The 20963-nt window shown below is 43.7% G+C and overlaps 1 protein-coding gene across 3 annotated transcripts; it reads left to right on the top strand.

Annotated features, from left to right (window-relative positions):
• Positions 1-127: 127 nt before the first annotated feature.
• LOC144106651 (uncharacterized) lies at positions 128-19058 on the top strand. 3 transcript variants are annotated; one of them, XM_077639491.1, is made up of 7 exons: positions 128-428; positions 5441-5548; positions 5754-5975; positions 7026-7243; positions 9335-9494; positions 11304-11376; positions 16018-19058. In XM_077639491.1, the coding sequence occupies exons 1-7, from the start codon at positions 245-247 to the stop codon at positions 16082-16084; spliced, it is 1032 nt and encodes a 343-aa protein (XP_077495617.1). In that variant the 5' UTR covers positions 128-244; the 3' UTR covers positions 16085-19058. The 3 variants fall into 3 exon arrangements, with proteins under 3 accessions (XP_077495617.1, XP_077495616.1, XP_077495618.1); XM_077639490.1 differs by having other exon boundaries at positions 11280-11376; XM_077639492.1 differs by lacking the exon at positions 128-428 and adding an exon at positions 3444-3899 and having other exon boundaries at positions 11280-11376.
• The last annotated feature ends 1905 nt before the right edge of the window (positions 19059-20963 follow it).

Genomic DNA, 20963 nt, shown 5'->3' with positions numbered 1-20963 from the left:
GGGGGCCAAAACGTGCCATGAGCGTGTGTTAGGTGTTTTTATTATTTAATTTTTATTTTTTTACCTTCTTGGCATGATCCGGTTTTTAGTACAGTTGATCTCCCGATACAAAGGGATAGCCAGTATCATCATCATCATCATCACGGCGTGCTAAGGTGAGTCCCACAATCCGTTCAAATTCTCGCTTTTAGCTTTCATAGTTAAGGGAGAGCTTATTACTTTTTACTGTTTTTTTCTTCGTAGTATGTACTATATCGTATATCTTATCGAGGAGGAAGGAGTTGCCGCCGTGCCCAAGCAGTGGGTGACAAACGGGGAAGTTTCATGGCCTCCCTACAATTGTCCTCGCTTCTTGAGCGCGGTAAAAGATTGCGAACTCCCTGGCGTTGGGTGGCAGGCGTACAAGTGCCGTATCATCGGCGAAGCAGGTAAGTGTATACAGTACGAATTTGCTTTTTTCCTCGCGTACCATGTACCATAGGGGACAAAATTCTGCTAGACGCCGGAGCGCCGTTCCGAAGCTGCCTCTGGGACACTAGACGGCGCGGTGTGTGCGTCGAGGTTGCGCTGTGCCATGACTAGGCGCATGCGCGTCCTACATGCGTCCGCTTGCCTTCCTTAGCAAATCGCTTTGCTTGGAGCGCTGCTTATTCCGCGCTCGGGCACCGGTAGTCGCTTTTCAACGTGCTTTCCACTGCTCGCGCTGCTCGAGCCATGCGGCTGTCGTGCTCCGCGCGCAGCCAGTCCACAGCGATAACAGCGCGTTGGCGGGGCCCACCGCATCTAAATCGCGTTTTTTAGAAGAACAAGTGGAGCACGGACAGTTTTTTTCTTTGGCTAATCATTTATAATTTATTGCATGCGAACGAGGCCGTGTTTCTGCAAACTGCCCGTTGCGATTTATACGTCTTCTCGACGAAGAAACTCGGCCCGTGTGCTTCAACTGCGAGCTTTAGCGTGCATCGCAACCCATTCATACTATCGTGCCGACAGACTCAAATCGAAAAAGAGAGAAAGAATCCTTAAGCAACGCATGTCTTGTCACAAAATATGAAACTGAGAGTAAGAAACAACCACGATCCAGGCATCACTGGCAAGGAACAATTCCTAGCACTAGGAGAAATCGCCATTAGCAGCGATAACACTTGCCAAACGACGTGACATCTATTCGTACAGAGAACGGAGCACATCTGTGTCGGCGCAAAGCCCTTTGATGGTTTCCTCCAGTGTGTATGCCCTGGCATCCCCAAAGTGGGAGCTCAATAGATTAGCTTTTATTAGGCCCCACACATTTTCAATGAGGTTCCTGTCGGCTCACTTTGGAGGCCATGGAAGCTGCCGTACCCCTGCGAGCTTCGGAAAAGGCACTCACTCTTCGAGATGTGAGTACGTGACTCCTATTGTGTTGAATCAAGTAGAATCCATCCAGGAATGGTCCATTAAGGACGTATGACAAGAGCATGTTCTCGATGATGCCGACGTAAAACTTCTCGACGAAAGACCCGTGGATTCTCACCAGAGGCCCGAGCCTGTTCCTAGATATGGCGCCCCACAGTGACGAAACAGCAAGTGCCAGCTGTCGAACACGTTTTGCGCGTGGAAGCTCCTGGTCCCGCCACTGATTTCCGTCATTACTCAAGCACTACTACAAAAACAAAACAGCTGAAATATTACACTACCAAGTATGACAGTGCTCTTTACGCCTTCGGTCCCCGAAGTACTGACGCGCACGCGCTTGCCTAGCTTGATCACAGATAAAGGAGATAGTGGGAGCACTGTTTCCACAGAACGCCTCTATTTTCTGCTTAGTCGTCGATGCTGCTCGGTTTATGAATGGCTAGTGGTATCGAGGAAAAGCTATACAACTTCATCTCAAATTCTTCCTGATGCAAAATGCCTCCGAGGGTGCCGATCGACGACAGGAGACTAATTGCGCGCCTGTTCGTGGAAGGGGTTCCCCAGAGGGAAATAGCTCGTCGGACTGTCCGTTCCAAGTCGGCTATGGCCCGCACCATTCGCGTTTTCCGCAATGAAGGCAGCCTTGCTGATTCCAAGCGCTCAGGTTGACCGAGAGCCACATGTGAAGGTGATGACCTCCTCATCATAGCTGCAGCGGTGGCCACCCCTTCATGATTGCTCGACAAATCCGCAAGGAATTCATGCTAAAGATATCTACAAAGACTGTCAAGCGACGGCTGAAGGAAATTGGCCTCCGATCCTGCATGGCTGCACAGAAGTCCCGCCTAACTGCCAAACAGTGCCAAGAATGGCTCGAGTTCGCCAACTCTCTGAAAGAGTGGACTGTGGACGAGTGGTCCGAGGTTATATTCTCGGACGAGTACACATTTTCTACCCGCTGGGACGAGAAGTGCCGAGTTTGGAGACCAGTGAATTGCAGGTACGGATATCCTTTTTTTTGGGGGGGGGGGTGTATATGTAAATCCTTATCATTCTGTGTGAAGAATACGAAGAAGGCTGGGTTTGGTGGGAACGGGCGGCCTCCGTGGTCCCAAACGACAAATACTGCAAAAGGCAAAAGAAACTCATCATTCTGATAGAACTGCCCCTCCCCAAATGGCTCCATAACCTTATCCTTCATCGAGCCGAAGCCGCAAGTCCTTGAATATTATTGCTCTTTAGAGACGACTTTTGTATCTTAGTGGCGTAATTAGTAATATTATGAAATATTTCACACTTGCGACTAAACCTTGGTACACTGAAAGGATAGTTTTCATTCGCACTACAGCGGATCCACAAGACCCTAATTATCTCTTACCGATTTCCTTTTATACAGATATATCCTATCATACTTGCAGAGCGTGTTCTCGAGCGGTCGCTGCTCCGTGGCTGTCTTGGGCGCCATGTCAAGGAATGGATTAGGTCCCTTGGTGAGAGTCGACGGATCGTTCACTTCAAACTCTTACGTCGACATCATCGAGAATGTCTTCCTTCCATATGTCTTTGACGGACCCTTCCCGGATGGATTCTACTTCTTTCAACAAGATAGGAGTCCTGTGCACACATCTAGAAGAGTGAGCACTCTTCTAGACGCTCGTGGCATGTGGCAGCTGCCATGGCCTCCAAAGGGAGCTGACATGAACACCATTGAAAATGTCTGGGGCCTAATGAAAGTCAATGTAATGAGGTCTCACATTGGAAGTGCCAATGCAGACATGCTGTCGGAAGCCACAAAAGCAGACTGGGAAAGGCTCCGCACCGACACAGACGTGATCCGTTCACTGTACGAATCCATGCCGTGCCGTTTGGCAAGCGTTATTGCTGCTGATGGCAATTTCTCCAAGTAATAGGAATTGCCCCTTTGACAATGATGCCTGGATTGTTCTCAGTTTTGAGTTTCATGACAATAAATATGTTGCCTAAGGATTCTTTCTCTGTTTTTCGCTTTGAGCCGGTCGGCACGATAAATATGATTGAGTTGCGATGCACGCACACTCTCGAGGTTGAAGCATACGTGCCTTCGTCGAGAAGTTTTTATCGCAACGGGTAGTTTGGAGGAAAAAGGCCTCGGTTGCATGTCAGAAGATAGATGAGATTAGCGAAAGGAAACTGTGCTCCACTTTTCTAAAAAACGCGTTATAAACACGACTGCCTCGCTATCAATGCGTGCTGTTATCGCTGTCGACTGGCTGCGAGTGGAGCACGACAGCCACATGGCTCGTGCAGCACGAGCAGTGGAAAGCACGGTGAAAATCGACTACCGGCGCACAAGCGCGGAATAAGCAGCACTCCACGCAAAGCGAATTGCCAAGGAAAGCAGAGGACACGCATGCGCCTGGTCATGGCACAGCATAGCCTCGACGCACGCACCGCGCCATCTAGTGTCCCAGAGGCAGCTTCGGAACGGTTCTCCAGTGTCTCGCAAAATTTTGTCCCTGATGGTACGTGGCGCCCTATTGACGCCAGCGCTCTTGCAGATGAATGCGCCTATCAAGAAGAGGTGAAAGAAGTGTTGAAATGCTCGTCCAGGGCTACGCCGCTGCTGACACTCGGCCGCTTAACGCCAACATGACACTATAACTGCACTGTTATTTAAACGCTATAGAGAGCTCGGTTCGGGTGTCCACCAACATATGTGAGACAGTTACTGCGCCATTTTCCTTTCCTGAAAAACCAGTTTTTTCAAAGGCTGTCAGCAGGCGGATGTATCTTTTCTGTGCTGTTTAGAATGTGACACTGTGTACACAATATATGCTTTTAACTGCCTCTTAAAGTTGCAAGTCTGCTGTTTGCATTAATATCAAGGGCAAAAGGTTACAAACCAGCCTGTGCGGCCACTTAACTGTTTGTTTTCTTGTGTCCTTGTGCTTTCTTTGGCAGCAATTGACACATTTGTTGCTGAAGAAGTTGGATTCAAGAACATCATTTCTTTTTGTTTTTGTCACTGAATTCAATCTAGTGATGTCAATACCAAAAATGACTCCGTGACCACTTTTTGGAAGTAAAAGCATGGTGTCTTAGCTTCATAGACTGCAAAAAAAAATGTGTTGCGGTCGACGAAGTTTGGGAGACCAGCGTGTGGCGGTGATACCTATATTTCATTTTGCCTTTTCTGGCTTTTGAAAGCTCAATCGTCAGTGCAAACAGCCTATTTGCCATTAGAGTGCTGTGATCAGTTAATACCTGACAACTTCAGTTTGTCTTCAGCCAGATGACGACTGCTTTTTTTGTGTCAGTGGATCTCTAAGGCTAATGCACACATGATGTCAAAACTTTGAACTGAAATGCAGGAAAACAGTTCCATTTTTAAAATATCTTTTGCTGCTAAAAAAAGACCAACACACATACAACCCAATCAATTTTAATAGCTATAGCTCTAAAATGGTCCTCAGTGTCTCTTTAACTTTATGGAACCACTGAACCATGCATAAACTGGTTTGTAAGTGGTTTGTGCTTGAATTGTCAAGAAAGCTTTAGGTGATCATACTGTTAATGTTATAGCAAAGCTGAACCAAATCAGAGTGTCTCTGAAAGGCTTGCCAACATTTAGAGTGAAAGATGCAGCTATCGTTTTAAGAGCAGTTATCATTCTTAGCAGGTTGGTTAACAATTGATGTAATTTTACGATATAATAAACTGTAGTCTATGGGGCACACTGTAGTGAAGAGCACTAGATATGTTTCAACTACCTGGGCTCTTGATTTATTTTGTGCATTGAACATAGGCATTTTTTACATTTTTCTTATGTAAGAAATGTGGTTGCCTCAGCTAAGAACCTCACTCATGGGTTGGTTGTTGTATGGTTTGTGGAATACTATGAATGCCACTCCTGCATAATACTGGTGCTTGAGAAGCTCTTTCAGCAGTAAAATGAGCAGCATTAGTGAACATGTATTTGTTGGCTTTAGCTGGCTTTAAAGGAAGCAATTTTTTGTATTATATTGATGTACAGCTGACTTTTTAAATATTGCAATGCCTTCAGGAACATACGTAGAAGCCCGAAGAAAGGTGAAGCGGACAGAGGAGGAATCGGATTTGGGAACAGAAGAAATACCTACGAAAAGGTTAAGAAAACGTCCGCAAAATGCAAGTGAGTACTGTTTGTGCTTTGTAAAGTGTTCTAAATACTGCGAATGCATTATCTACCTGTTGTGTATACAGCTGTATGCTATTGATCTCATACTCTGATTTGCAGTTGTTAGAGGTGTAATCACAGACGGTTGAGATGTCCACACAACAAACTGTGACTTGCGTGGCATGGCTGCAGGCATATTTACACCTAATGTTTCTTGCAGTCAGCTGTGAAAGCAGCCCAGAACCGGAAGGCCCAGAGCAATGTGTTGGGAAAAAAAGGAGGATGCAGCCTGTTGTGTCACCCAACAGTTCGGATAGCGACTCAGAATTGCAGCATCCCATAGCATCCACTCCAACACAGTCTTTACCATCTGTTCGGTGCCCGCCCACCAGGCAACCACAAAATAGACCTGAAGAAGGAACAGGCCTGAATGAACTGAAAGGTGAAAATTTATTTATAGTTATCGTAGTGCTTTTAAGGTACAATGCCGCAAAATTTCTTGTTTTGTGATGTTTAAACCATTTGGTTATATAGCATAGTACTCTGTAAAGGTATGTGGTCTTGGACGCTTAGAGAAAGAAAGCCTTTGTGAGTAGATGGCCAGATGAAGTGACAAAGGTTATAAAATTAAAATATGCAGAGTAAGTGCAGGCAGTGCTGGGCATTGGAGAATTAAAGAGTGATAGAAACGGCTCTGTACTATAGCAGAATAATGCAACTTGTTACAATCATGTATTGAGTTGATACAGGGTTAGGAGTTCTTGCATTGTAGTGCATATACCTATACTACCGTAAGTGTTCTTAGTGGTCTGATCAACTGATAAACCAGAAAGGCCATATGTCCCCTGAGCCAATGCAAGCACGGAAATTGCAGTGTTTTAACAGTAGCAGCAAAGTAATTTTTCAGACAACAAATCGATTAAAGGAGAGACAGCACATCATTGATAAAAATGCATGACCTCATCATGGTACACTGGCATGCACTAGAACCAGTAACTCTGAAAAAGGCTTATGAAACACGTCTATGGCTAACCTTGGTTTTTCATAGCAGAAGGTACTGAGTGAATCCTTGTGACACATTTTTTAAATTGCTCCTGTTGTGGAATAATTGCCCAGAGCTCTTATGAGACTAAAAACCTGCTATGAAAAAAAAAACTTTCATGTTACAAAATATGTGTCCAGGAGAAACAGTTTTGCAATGAGATCAATTTACATCTTAAAGTGTAACCAATAATAATTTTTCTAATTATTTTAATATAATACAGCATACTTATGTGTGCTAACAACCACCATTTCTTTTCAGTGTGTGGAAAATAAAATGCATAGCTCGACCTAAAGGTCTGTTACATGGACTTGGAAATAAATGTATACAGGGGACATAAAGCTGGAAAGAATGTATTGGTGGGCCAGGTCCTAGTTTTTGAAAGGGCAGTTCGAATTATTCCTTTGTGCATATATTAGCTTCCCTTTGTCTTTTATCCCCATACTGCAGGTCTGCTCAGCAACATTGCAGGCTCTCTGAGCCGAATAGAAGAAAAACTGCAGCAGCATAGTGAGGCCCTCGGCAGAATTGAGGCCCGTATGAGCAACAGAATTGAAGCGGTGCCTTCAGTGCTTGAAGACATGGTCAATCTTTTTCCGTTATCAAGTGCAGAAGCAGTGGCCTCCTTGGAAAAGCTACTGGATCAGGCAGAAAACAGAAAGGCTTTGGCAAGTTTTTCCAAATATTTTGAGTACTGCATTGTTTTGAATGGGCTTTCTTTTCTAATCGGATGGCATGAAATTTCAAATTTTCATATTTTTGGTGTGTAATGACTGTAATGAGTCATAAAATTAGACAGTATAAGCCAGCAAATATTGGAGGCATTGTTTGCCTTCAGTTTCTGAACTCATGTAAACTTCAAGTAACTGAGAGCCACATGTAACAAAATGAAACCTATTGTCTGATACAAGCAAACAGTGAAGCAGCAAATGCGTCTCAAAAGAAATCAGACCAGTAGTGTCAACCTATTGTCATTACATTGCAGTCGGCCACTTTGTACTTGATAGTTTGCACCTGTTAAAGCTGTTGACTGCAACATCACAACAGGTCGATGCCATTAGTTGGAGGATGTTTTCTGAGCAGCATTTGCTGCTCCATTCTAGGGTTGTATCAGACTACAGATGATTCATTGCAGTGTGGAGTTTGAGATATCTGTGAAACGTGCAACTAATATGGGAAAGTAAACTGTGCATTTTGCACAGAAGACAGCGAGCTGTATGTTTTGAGTCCAAGCGGAAGAAACTACATTTAGCATTGTATATAGGGCATTGGATGCGAGGCTTAGCACAGATAGTTGTGCACCAGTGTATCGACTGTTGCTGGAGTGAACCTGCATGGTTATTGCTGACTTGTAATTATAAATGTTATCAATTGTATTACTCTCAGAACACACGGCAGCTATACTTGGCTGCTCAGCAGTTCCTTTGGAAGTTCTGAAAATTGGTATTATTTAGGAGCTCTGGTTGGCAGACATGTTCACACTTGAGTACATCATTGTGCTAGCTTGCTGTTAAATATATTTCGCAAAATTAGAACCTGGCAGCTACTAAGCAAGCCCTCATAAGAAAGGCCAAGTGGCTTCTCAAATTATACAAATTTTGAGTGCATGTAACTGGAAGGGAAGTTAAAGAGGCAGTAAATAATCTGGGGTGCCATGCATATTTTAGACCCTCAAGGTAGGAACTGACCTCACTAGCAAAGTGGCAATACTCTTGTCAGCCGCCTTTTCCTGTCTTGTTGTAGGTGGTCGCAGTGGAAGCACATCAAAACAGAGGGCAAGACAAAAAGTAGTGCATGTATGACCACTATCGTGTTGTGAATTGAAAAATTGTGTTCCATTCGGTATTGCATAATTAAGAGGACATGTGGCATTTCAAACTATTTTTGTTATTTATGGATGAAATTAACTAAATTTGGCGCACTGATATGTAGCCTTATGCTAATTTAAAAATTTCATTTTATTTTAGTTTACTGGAGGAGTTGCTAAGTAAAAGTAGCCGTTTCATTAAGTCGTCCCAGAGATGTTAACTAAGGAGGAAGTGCACAAGTTTATCATGCTGGCATGTTGAAAAATTTCTGTTCTGTGCAATAAAGCTATCAGTTCTTTTTAGATGCCAAGTATTCATGAAAATAAAAGTTAAACAGCAGCTTGCTCATATACATAAAAATGTTTCTTATAGAAATAACTTTCAAAAAATGTTGCAAAGACTGTTGCAAAAAACATTCTGCTGTTATTCATTACAAAATGCCGAAGGGATGAGTGATTGCAATTGTCTTCGTATGCTTTTTCTTTTGATCAGAGAAATGTGCCACTGCAACCAAAGGAGTCTGATCTGCTAATCTTTCTCCATCGTGGTACTAAAATAGTGATGCCACCGCCATTGTGATGTGCCGGGGACATCAGTAATATGATTTGCTCATAATTTCCAATGACCACATATAAAAAAGGAAGTAATTTTTAAATTTTCACTGCATATTTCACTAATTTTTGTCACAAGACAGATGGAAACCTGAGGGTTAGGAAAATAAACTGAGAAGTAAGAAATTTGTTTTATTTATCATGTCCCCGTAAACACACTGGCAGTCTTTGGCTCCTTTAAACTTGTGTAAAATATCTTGTAGATTTTTCGATCATAATTGAGCCAAATTAAAGACATTAGTAGAACTTATTAGAATGTCTGCCTTTATTTTTTATTATGGTATTGTTACCTTTATACATGAGTCATTTCCAACTATGCGCATTTGTTTGTGTTTGACAGGCACAACACTTGAGCCTGGTAGGAGGTTCATGTTTCAAGGATGGTGTACGCCATGTCATGAAGAAGTGCCTATGTGACAGTGTGGCGGAGCAGTTTTGCTTCACTGGGAGGAAGGGCAAAAGAGCTTTTCTACAGCTGAAGCTGTGTGGTGTTATCAATGGTGTGTAACTGCTTTAAATATATTGCACACTTATTTCTGTTGTTACAAAGCATTTTTGTTAAGCTGTTGTTGCTTTGCTAAAGTTACTTTGTTACAGCTGTTATTGAAAGTAAGAAAGCTAGGGAGCTGGTTGGTGCATTTTGGTATCTTTGTTTTGTTAGACTTTTTACCACTACTTTACTGACAGATTGCTTTGCATGTACTAGCAGATACGAGCTGCTTGCATTGGTTGGTTTAGCACATTTTCCACACCGTGAAACCACTTGTCCACTGTGTGTAAGTCTGCCCAAAGTGTTTCAGCTAAAGCATTCCAGAAGGATTTAGCGACTGGTTTTGTAGCTAAGTGATTTCTTTGGGACTATAGAGTCAATTGTTCTGGATGCTAGAAAACTGTAAATATGTATTAGTGGGCTGGTTAATTTTGGTCTTTGAGTTGTCTTCAAAACTGTTCCAGATTAGCATGTTTTGATGAAAAATGCATGGCCAGTTGTGAGAGTATGGTATACAAACCTTTAGATTTGACTGCCTGTGATGCTGTGGCACAAGTAAATGTGGCTGTCATGTGAAAAACTGAAACTAGGTTTCTTCACAGCTGCTGTGGAATGCAGTCCTTCACTTTGAGTTTTGCAAGTCCATGGAGCATACATTTTCTTGCACTGCAACATCAAGGGTAATCCTGTTTTTTTCAAGTCAGAAAACCAATAGTGTGCTCTCACAGGTGGCTATGCATTGCCAGTTTACTGATTAACATATCTCACCTTTTTTTCTGACATTTGCAATGGTTCAGAGTACAGTTTGAAGGAGCCATGAAATTTTTATATCAGAAGTCAATGCTCAAAAGTCACATTCTGGCTTGTAATGCTTGGAATCTTCTACAAATGGTGTGGATCTGATATTTGTATATTTTCTTTCCTTCACCCATGCCTAATCCCTTATCACATAAGAGGAGACATGGCTTTCAAATCTTGAAAAATTGAATTTTTTTAAACACCAGACCTCTTATCTATAAGGTCTTTCTAATTATATCCCGAAAACAACATTGAAATGAGATTAAATAACTGTTTTTGTGAAGCAAAAACTTTCTGAAATTTCTGGTGAAGATGCCAGTTTTCTCAAAAGTGTTTTTTGACCTGACTGCCCTGCTCATCTTGTGTTGTCGCCTGCCTCAGTCTCATGTCTGTTTCGATTTTTAGTCGTTATGTCTCGCCAAATGGCCTAATATTTTACCCTCCTAAGTTGCAGAAAGCAGAGCATGACAATGGCTTCATGGATTTTCATGAGGTTTGTTGTGTTGTTTTTCTAGATAGATTCTTTATACAGTCACGTTCTTACAAACTTGAGTTACTTATTTTTTATTCTGCAACTACTTTGACGTGACGATAATGAATGCATTACGTAAACATTGACATAATGTTCTTTGTAGGAAAAAATCAGGTTCATAAAAATATCTGCAGAATGTCACTCTATAACCCATTTCTTTGTATAAATTTTAAGTGAGACTCGAAGCTTCTAACATGTTTTATTATGCCATGCTTTCTGCAAGTTTGCTATAGGAATGAATCCTATAAAAATTTATAACCTCTAAACTGCTGAAGGTATATATAAGTGAAAATTTGCATTTTAACATTTATTGCGCTTCTCAATAAGCATGCTGAACTTCATTGCTCTGTGCCAAAAATAAAAAAATTCACCTTCAAAGCCCACATTCCCTCCTTAAAGCTACAAGCAATTTCTTGCTGTGTAGGGCAGTTCATTGCAAATACTAAATGAAACAATCTATTTCAGTCGCACTTCGCAAATCATTCCCAGATGTAAAGGAAACTGACCTGTCTCACTGCATAGCTGACCACCTGCGGTTTGCACCAGCGCGTCGGAAGAAATGGCAAGTTTTGTGTAAATCACTTGGCATGTCAGCTGGCACACGAATACAGGTGTTATTCTGTGCTTTTTGCTGAATCGTGTTATATCTTCTCCATTGATTAACATTTTGCTACTGCATTGTGAAGAGGCCATTTTGCGATTGGTTCTCCAGCATTTAAGGATAAATTTCTGTCGATCTATTATGCTCTAGCATGTGACCCTAAGGTATTTATTCTTGCAATCTAATATGCTGTAAATTTCGGAAAAGAGGGAGGTATTTTCTTGTTCTGCTGCTTTTCTGCCAGCCACTCAAGTTACTACATAAGCAGCAGTATAAATAACTTATTTCTGTTGCCGATTTCATGCTTGGCTTTTTTTTTTATTGTAACTGCATTGTGTTCAGTATAATGAAGCACTCTTAAGCTCATACCCGTGTTCATGCTGTGTCCTTAGCTAAAATTTGCAATAGTGCTAAGCATGCTGTAGCTATCCTTAGATAATCAGCAGCAAAATGTTAACACATGTGCCCCGGTTTTAATCACATGAAAGGACGTTAATAGGCAGACAATGTTGTGTAAGGAGCGATTAGTTTGGTGACTGTGTAATGGTGCTAATAGTTGAAATACTAGAAATTTCTTGAACCTGAAATGTTCAGGTTAGAGTATGACCATAGATGAGGTTCCAGCTCGATTATTTTACTGTCCTTTTCTAATTTCTTGTAATGACCTCTTCTAGGCTTTTGCCTTGTAGCATGTACAGTTATGACTGCAGTGGTGGCCTAGTTGTTTGAGCATCCGCATCGCATGCGGGAGGTGCAAGGTTCGATCTCCAATGCTGCCGGGTACCATCCGGTGATACAATGGGTACAAGTTTTCCGCTGGTCTGGTGCTCGGCTTATTTAGGGTGCTCGGCTTATTTTGGCCCTCTCCTTATGGAGAGGTCTCTGCACGCCTTGTTTTCAGATGAGAGCTTTGGTCGTACACGTGTGTGTTCGTATAAGAAAATAGGAAGAGTTAACCTGCATCCTTATTTTTGTGAAGTTTCATTGCTGCGTCTTATTTTCATATTTAAATATAAAAGCAAAATTGAATCCATATATGTAATTGGGACTTGCTCCAGTGTTTTCAGATTGGCACAATATGCAAAGCACAAATGAGTTTGAAAAATAGTACTTGTTTCAACTTGAAAAAACTAGTCACAAAAGACAAGGAACAAGAGAAGGAGTGTTCACGCCACAACAACTGGACTATCAACTGAGGTTTATTCGAATTGACATAGTCCCAGCAAGGCCAGCAGAGCATGCGCAGCAGCAGCATCACAAATCACAGTGCATAGGACACACAAGATATCACACCTGCTGTGACCAACCTAAAAAAAGGGAATTCTTTCTCGAGTAATCGCACCGAGGTTGTGCTAATGCAATCATGGCCTAACAAACTGATATGGTATGCTTCCAAGATTTCTCCCTTTTTTCTTGCCTCTACCTAGAATCGTTACATTGCTTAACAGTGGATAACACCCACATTCATTGCAATGGTGAGACAAGTTGGCACCGTCATCGAACCCCAGGGAGGAGTGGTGCTCACGCAGCCGGTCATTAATACACCAACCAGTTTGGCCTATGTATACTCTCTCGCATGTGAGGGGGAACTTGTACACGACCTGTGTGACACGCCGTGAAACGATTTTCGTGCTGCGTTGTGCAAACGTGCTTCCTTTCCCTACCTCGAGAAATGCGCAAGCACAGACCCAGAAGCTTGCAAGGAGCAGAAAACAGCACACTCACTCCCTGCTTGGCCGTAACTTTTTTGATGCTGTGGCCCACTTTACGCAGGTATGGCATGACCTCGAGTTTCTTGCGTTCAGTTGCCCCAACATCAGCCCGCTTCATTCACCTTCAGCACCTTCTCTTGTCCCTTGTCTTTTTGACTGGTTTTTTCAAGTTACAATATATACCAACTGGCCTGCATTTCAACCCTTCTGAGTACTTGTTTTGCTCATATGTTTTAATGTTTTTAGTGCACTGTTATTGTTTTAACTTCAAAGTCAGATAATTTTCTGTGAGAACCAATTTGTTTTTACAGAATCACACTTGTGATGTCTTTTCTGCCATATTTGAATTGATTTTTTCTTGGACATTCATGGAATGCAACATTTAGAATATGGATGCCCAGAGGGCATCAGGAAATTGTGATATACATGTGAACAGAACCGTATCTGAACCATGTTGTCAGTGTGATGTAGAGAAAGCAATACAAAGATTGTATTTGGCAGGAAGATCAACTGCACCAGTGTTGTAATTTACTCTGATATCACTTTTATGTGCCACAGGTGGAGATTGGGAAGGAGAGGTTGAAGCTTTCAGACATTACTGCAGCTAATAAGCATGTTTGGAATCCACTCACAATAATCCATGAGAGAAGCATCCGAAAGTAGCATATTCTAGCACTATGGAGTGCTTGGCAATGATTGCCTGTTGTACACTGCATAAAATTTTGTGTTTCTTCACAGTAGAGATAGGGCAATTTGCTTCGCCTGGACATGCATTAGTAAAAGACATACCGTATTTACTCGCATAATGCTCGCACTCGCATAATGCTTGCACCCCCCACATTGGCTATCAAAAATTGGAAAATTTTTTTGCCCCGCATAATCATCACACCCCCAAAATTACTGCCGCGAGCCGTCTGCTTGTCGTAGCGGTCGCCATCTATTGACTGCGGCCACAACTAACTGCCATGGTTGGGCGCGCCTGCTACTAGGCAGCGGTACTGTGCTATCATCCGCTGCCACCGTCGCTACCGCTCATCCACTCACCACCGCTACGCCATTTTGCGAAGGTGTCTCCAGCTCTCCGGTGTCTCGTAGGCCTCGTTTGCCTTGTTTGCGTGTTGCACCGTGCTCTTTGTGCCGCTTCGCCATGGGAAGCTACGCAAGCTACACAGCTGCTTTTAAGCTAAAAGCTATTGAGTATGCGTTGGAACATGGCAACCGCGCCGCCAGCAGACACTTCGGCGTCAACGAGTTTTGCTTCCGGTATTGGAGACGGCAGCACGACGAACTCAAGACGACTGGTAAGACGCGCCGGGCCTTCCATGGACCGAAGACTGGGAAATTTCCTGCCGTCGAATCCTCTTTACTGGAATATATCAAGGCTCGACGAGCGGATGGGTGTGCTGTGTCGATTGAGTTGATACGGAACCAGGTGCTCGTAATCACAAGAAAGGAGGGCATCCCGGTGCAAGACTTCCGCGCTAGTAACGGGCGGCCACACGATTTATGCGGCGCAATGGACTCTCGCTCAGGAGGCAAACGACGCTTTGCCAGTGCCTGCCCGCAGCCTATGAAGAGAAAATAGTGGACTTCCATCGATTCGTTATCAGGATCCGGCAGGAGAAAAACTCCATGCTCTCCCTGATAGGGAACGCGGACCAAACTCCGCTGAATTTCGATATGCCCAGCAGCAGGACAGTCGAACAGACAGGCGCTCGGACTGTGCACGTCAGGACTACAGGTGCCGAAAAACAGAGGTGCACGGTCATGCTAGGCGTGACGGCGGACGGGCGGAAGCTCCCACCATACGTCATTTTCAAGCGGAAGACCCTCCCGAAAGGAAAGCTCCCCCCTGGTAAACACGTGCGCATCCAAGAAAAGGGGTGGATGACCGCGGACCTTGTGGTGGACTGGGTGAAGACTGTGTGGGGGCGGCGACCTGGAGCGCTTCTTTTTTCCCTCGCTCCTCGTGCTTGATAGCTTTCGGGGCCATCTTCAAGAGTCGGTTCGGGCGAAGTTCAAGGAACTGCGCTCGGACCTGGCTGTTATACCCGGCGGCCTCACATCAATGCTACAGCCTCTTGACGTATCTTTGAACAAGCCATTTAAAGATAACGTCCGGAGGCTGTACGCAGAATGGATGGCCGAAGATGAACATGCTCTGACGCCGGGCGGCGAGATCAAATGACCGTCCGTGGAGCTGCTGTGCAGCTGGGTATCAGAGGCATGGGGGATGATTGATGTAAACATGGTGGCCAGAAGCTTCAAGAAAACAGGACTTTCGAACGCCCTGGATGCGACCGAGGACCACCTGGTGTGGGACGACGAAGAAGCATCGGAAGATGAAGAAACCATCGATTTCAGTGTCGACACGGACTCTGATGATGAGTAGAATTGCATGCAGGACGTATGCAACGCGAGTAGTGACGGGAAGGTTGCGCGCGGCAAATAAAGTGCTTTAGCAGCTTGAGCTTACGTTCACCCTGTACTTTCATAACGAAGGTAAGTTACGCTTGAAAGTAATGTTTTCGTTATATTTACAATTGCGGACCTGACAATCCTGATCTTGCACCCATTCATCTTTGCATTTAACACTCCGAAACATTTGCTTGAAAATTTTCCCCGCATAATTACGCACCCCCAAACTTCGCGTTGATTTTCAGGGAAAAAAGTGCGAGTATTACGCGAGTAAATAGGCAAATGAAATGCGTGTCAGATCTTATATACTTCAGGTGACAAGGCAGACCGACACCCCTTTTTTTAATACGCAATGCTGCATCAAAAATGGTAATTCTTTATTGTTCGTGTATTTTTCCCACAGTAATCTGTCAAATTTCTGTAAGTTGTTTTGTTTCTATTGTGCACTGTATTGCCTTTGTTTCCTTTTTAGGAGCCGTCAAGCTGCAATTCTCTCCCCTGTGGCCAATGTTGAGGACAGCAGGGATGCACTACAGTAGACTCCCTTTAAGATGAACTCCGAGGGACCATGAAGACTGTTTATCTTATCAGAAGTTCGTCTAATCAGGAGTGCTTCTGAAAATGATGTTCGAGCATGCGGTGTGTGTCCAAATACTTCGTATATGTGAAAAAAGCAATGAAATGGTCTTTTAACAAAAAATAACTGCAACATAAGCATTTATTGCACTACTGGTGGTCTGTTACACATTGATTGGCCTAGTAAGGCGTATGGAGCTGTTGACTGTTGCCCAGTCTGTTATTTTTATTGTTTCTGTCGAGAAAATTGTCTGGCTGCTACAAACGCAGACATCTCGCTTAACCTTCTGAGATATCCTTCAGTGCCCTCACATTGTTCGAAAAACTGCACTAAAGTGTCCAGGCAAGCGTCAGTTGCATCACAGGTCATGAGTGGAGATTCAGGCGCAACGTCCATGCTGTCATTATTGGCAGCAGTTTCTGAAGATGGGTCGAGAACCTCTTAAATTAGAACTTCCAGTGCGTCAGCCCTACACGTTTGCACACCTTCATCATTGCTGACTTACGTACTATTGTCAACGGAGATACCTTTACTACTCAGCAAAGAAACATTGCTTCTCTCCTCCAAGTTCACAGTGGAGTCCTCACTCATAGTATCATTCTGCGCTGAGCTGTCACTAGGCACCACAAACCCCACATGGCAGAAGGCATTGGCAATGGTTGCTTCATTAACCTGTTCCCAGGCACTTGTCAGTAAGTGGCGAGCACTTAGAAGGTTCACCGTGTACTCTTTACTGGTCTCCATACATATTAACATCCTTTGCAACAGAGAGCGCTGATAGTTCCTCTTCAAGCTGCTTATCACTCCCTGGTCCATGGGTTGCAGCTTCGTCATTGTATTTGCTGGTAGAAATTCCAGACGGATGATAGAAAGTCCAGCGACGTGATCATGCCCAGGACAGTTATCAACAACAAACAGAACTTTTCTGTCTCTGGAAGCGGTGATCCATCTCCAGAAGCCACTGCTCGAAAAGCGCTTCCGTCATACATGCCTTCGAATTAGCCATGTAAGTGACTGGCAGCGTTTTTGTTTTTAAAGCAGTGCGGTGCTTTAGACTTGCCAATCACCAGCAACCTTAGCTTGTCAGTCCCAGTCTTGTTCGCGCCCACGAGGACTGTTACCCGAAGCTTGCTGTGCTTTCCCGCCATGCAGTTATCACCAGCAAATGTGAGTGTTTTGTTTGGAAGCAACTGGTTTCTAGAATAGTGCAGTTTCGTCCACATTGTATACATCTTGAGGGTCATATTCTTCCATGAGGCCATTCAGCTTGTACTGCCTCTAATCGCTGCAGGCCGTTTTGTCCACTGCAGCGACCTCGCCAACAACACAACGAAAGGCCAGTCCATGCCTTCTCCGAAAATGGTCAAGCGAGCCATCGCTGCACGCAAACTCCACATTCAGCCGCAGCGCAATTTCTTCTGCTTTTGCTTTCAATATCACTCCATTCACTGGCAAATTTGCACCGCGTGCTCTTTTTACCCAAGCAAGCAAAACATCTTCTAGGTCTTTGTGCATAGCTGTGCGCATTTCCTTCCGCTTCGGCGCAAACTCACCATCTTGCAAAGCATTAGTAATCCACTCTTTGTCTTTCACAATACCTTTCGCGATGCCGAACTTGCGCGCTATTTCGGTTTTTGAAAGCCAGCCAGCACGAACTTCGGTTAAAACTTCGGTCTTCTCACGAAGCTCAAGCGACTTTTTTCGAGCTTTTGGCTGACTAGCCATACTAGCAACACGACGAAAAGGGCGTGCACTAAAGCAAACAACGGACACCACGATGTGGCTGCGTACAGACAGGCGGGAGATCGCGGAGCATGGCAACGTCACGGCACACACGCATGCCACAAACAATTGATAGGCCTACTGCACAGTTTGCACGGCAGCCGGCAAACGCATGAGACACGGCCACACAGCATCGGTAGCACTAACATAACGACACTGTCATGTGATCACCGTTGGGAAGCAGTATTTATTGGCTGCTTTTTCTTCTCACTTTTTTCTCTTCACCTTTTTTTTTCTCGAGTTTTGCTGGCTTTCCTGGCTGGGCTGCCCGCATGGTCTTTCTCTCTCTCTCTGCACCACTTCCTCTCTGCCCGTGATCGTAGGAGGAGTCTGCAAGTTTTGAGAACTCTGCCGACGCGACGTGAATCTACTGGCGTGTTAAAGACAGATTATTGTTTAGAGGTTGGGAGTTGTTGCAGGGGGGGGGGGGGGCAAGGAGTAGGGAGGGAGGGAAGGAGGAGCGGCAGTTCTGCATTCGCAGAATTGCCTTTTCAACGAAGACGTGGTTAGGTTGGTTAGGCCTCTGTGTCTCCCCGCGTCGCACGGAGGGTTGGCGGTGCAAAAAAAGCTTTCATCTTTTTTCACTTTTGCTTTATTTCTTTCCACTGAAATACTGCTCGAATGGTCGAGTAAAGCTGCATGGCTTGGGCGCGGCTGGTCGTGAAAGTTCATCTTAACTGATTAGCGCGTGCGCACTGTACATCTTAAACGGATTTTTTGCATTGACTCCATGGGAAACCAAACATACTACCTCCACTGTCCATCTTAAGCGAGTTCGTCTCAACAAGAGTCTACTGTATTTTGAGACTTGACACAGAAGTCACTGATATTTTCAAGTTTTATTTATAATGTTAGAGCTTTATTTTGAAGTTTTTTTATTTTGTAGCTCCACAGCACAGACAACTAAAGGACAAGTTTTTCCCCATTGTTCCTTTACTCATCCTATATTAATTTGCAATGTTTCTTGGGGACTTACAAACATGCTCAATTTCTGTGTTTTTCTAACTGCCAATTTAATGATGTGCTCATTTTCTGCCACATATGCAGTTACATATGCAGGAATTTATATTTATCTTTTAGAAAAAGTCTCAAGCTGTTTTGTTTCCATTGCATTGTATTGGATCATTTGGTTCTTATAAAGCTTTGACATTCATGCTAGGTGTATTGTGTATTTTTCTGCATGTATTATTTGACTTGTGGCATTGTGCACCTCACTGCTGAAGTCAGGTGCAAGTGCACCACACTGCCATGCTTACTTGCTGCCATTGAGGGGCTGATGTACTTGTGCATGTTTCACTGTGTATGTTCCAACACATTGTATTCAAAAAACAGTCTGGTTGGGGATAGCAGCTGTGTTAGCTCATGGCAGTGGTTGTCTTCACACGGTCATACCTGAAGACTATTAGGTGCCATGTGCAAAGGCTGGAGATTATCCCCAGCATGACTGCCGGCACAATATTCATTCTTGTATACAGGGCGTTTCACTTAAGATTTTACGAAATTCTTAAATATAGTGTTTTTGAGTTAGAAGAGCACTTTTTCAGCATAATGTAAGCAGTGTAATGCATCAGAGTACAGCTAAGATGTGCTAATTAGATGGCTGGTTAACTAATATTCAGTAAACTTTTTAGCTATTACTGTTAGGTCCCTAATTATTTAGAAGCATATAGCCCACTGTAAGCAATACATATCGATATCAGTTTTTAGAATTTCGGAAAAGTGGCTGCCCTCGGCACTGTGGCTCAACAGATTTTGGCTACATCCCGCCGAAATCCATGCGCTGTCGAGACACTTGCAGGAAAGCAATGTCTCTAGTGCACGTAACTCCGAAATAGCCAAAATTTGTTGAGCCACAGCTCCCAGGGTAACCACATTTTTAAAAACTTAAAAAGTGACATGGATATTGCTTACAGTGGGTTATACGCCTCACAATAATTAAGGAGCTTAACAGTAATAGTTGAAAAGTTAACTATTCATTATTAGTTGAGCAGCTATATAGTTAGTGTGTCTTAATAGTATTCTGAGGTACTACATGGCTGACAAATCTATTCCGAAAAAAAGCGCTCTTCTAACTCAAAAAGTCCATTTTAAAAAACTGCTGAAAATCTAGGTGAAACACCCTGTATATAGTTATACGCTGCAATGTTAAAGGGAAGCTGAAACGGTTTTCAAATCGCAATAAAGGCAGTGGTCAGGAAGAAAGGACCTTGAAAATCGTGAGCAAATTTTTTCCCGATTTGGTCCGCAAACATAGCTGCAATCTCTTTAAAATCCGCCGCCGGCACGCCTTCGTCGCTTCCGGAAATGCCGGGTGGGCCGACGATCGAGAGGGAGAACTGGTGGAAGTGACGTCATTCACTTAGAGTCGGCCAGCCGTCCGGCTGCACTTGCTTTGCTGCCGCCCGCGCTTTTGCGAACCACAGATCAATGTAATCTTCTCCCAGTGCCGTTTACTTTCGTTGGGGCTTTCCGTGTAATGCTTGAAGCCTGTATATAAACCAGTTTTGGCATGGTACTTTCGAACAGCGCTAAGCACACAGCTTGGTAGTATCCGTCGGTTGTTCTCCCCCTGCCTCTTCCACGTTAACCAGAGAGTCTGGTGGCATGCAGCATGCCAAAACTGCCTGCACAAATTATATGCATCAATATTTCTCTTTTTGTTATATTACATCCTTACCTGTTTGTAAACTCTTTGCCTTTTCCAGCTGGTTCACATCCATGCTGAGTTCAGGCCACTTCCAGTGCTGTTTTTAAGGCACCTAGTCTTGAACTCTTTTGAGCTCGTTACGCACTGTGTGCCTTTTGCTTTTTCCTGATTGCTTGCATCTCATGGCAGCACAAGCAATTCTCTTAATCTTTCATCAGCTGCTCATAACTGAAGAAAAAAGCGATTATGTAAGCCTAGTAAACTTAGCAAAGCAAACATTTCTATTCATGAGCACTTGGTCATGGCTGACAATCAACAATGGCACCAGAATTCGTGCTAATTTGTCCTTGAGTCAGAACGGCAAAGTTGTAGCGCCACGGTACGCATACATGTATATCATTCGCAAGTAATT

This window comes from Amblyomma americanum, chromosome 10 (assembly GCF_052857255.1).
Source record: "Amblyomma americanum isolate KBUSLIRL-KWMA chromosome 10, ASM5285725v1, whole genome shotgun sequence".
NCBI classification, from domain to species: Eukaryota; Metazoa; Arthropoda; class Arachnida; order Ixodida; family Ixodidae; genus Amblyomma; species Amblyomma americanum.
This window is presented reverse-complemented; position numbering and strand designations above follow the sequence as displayed.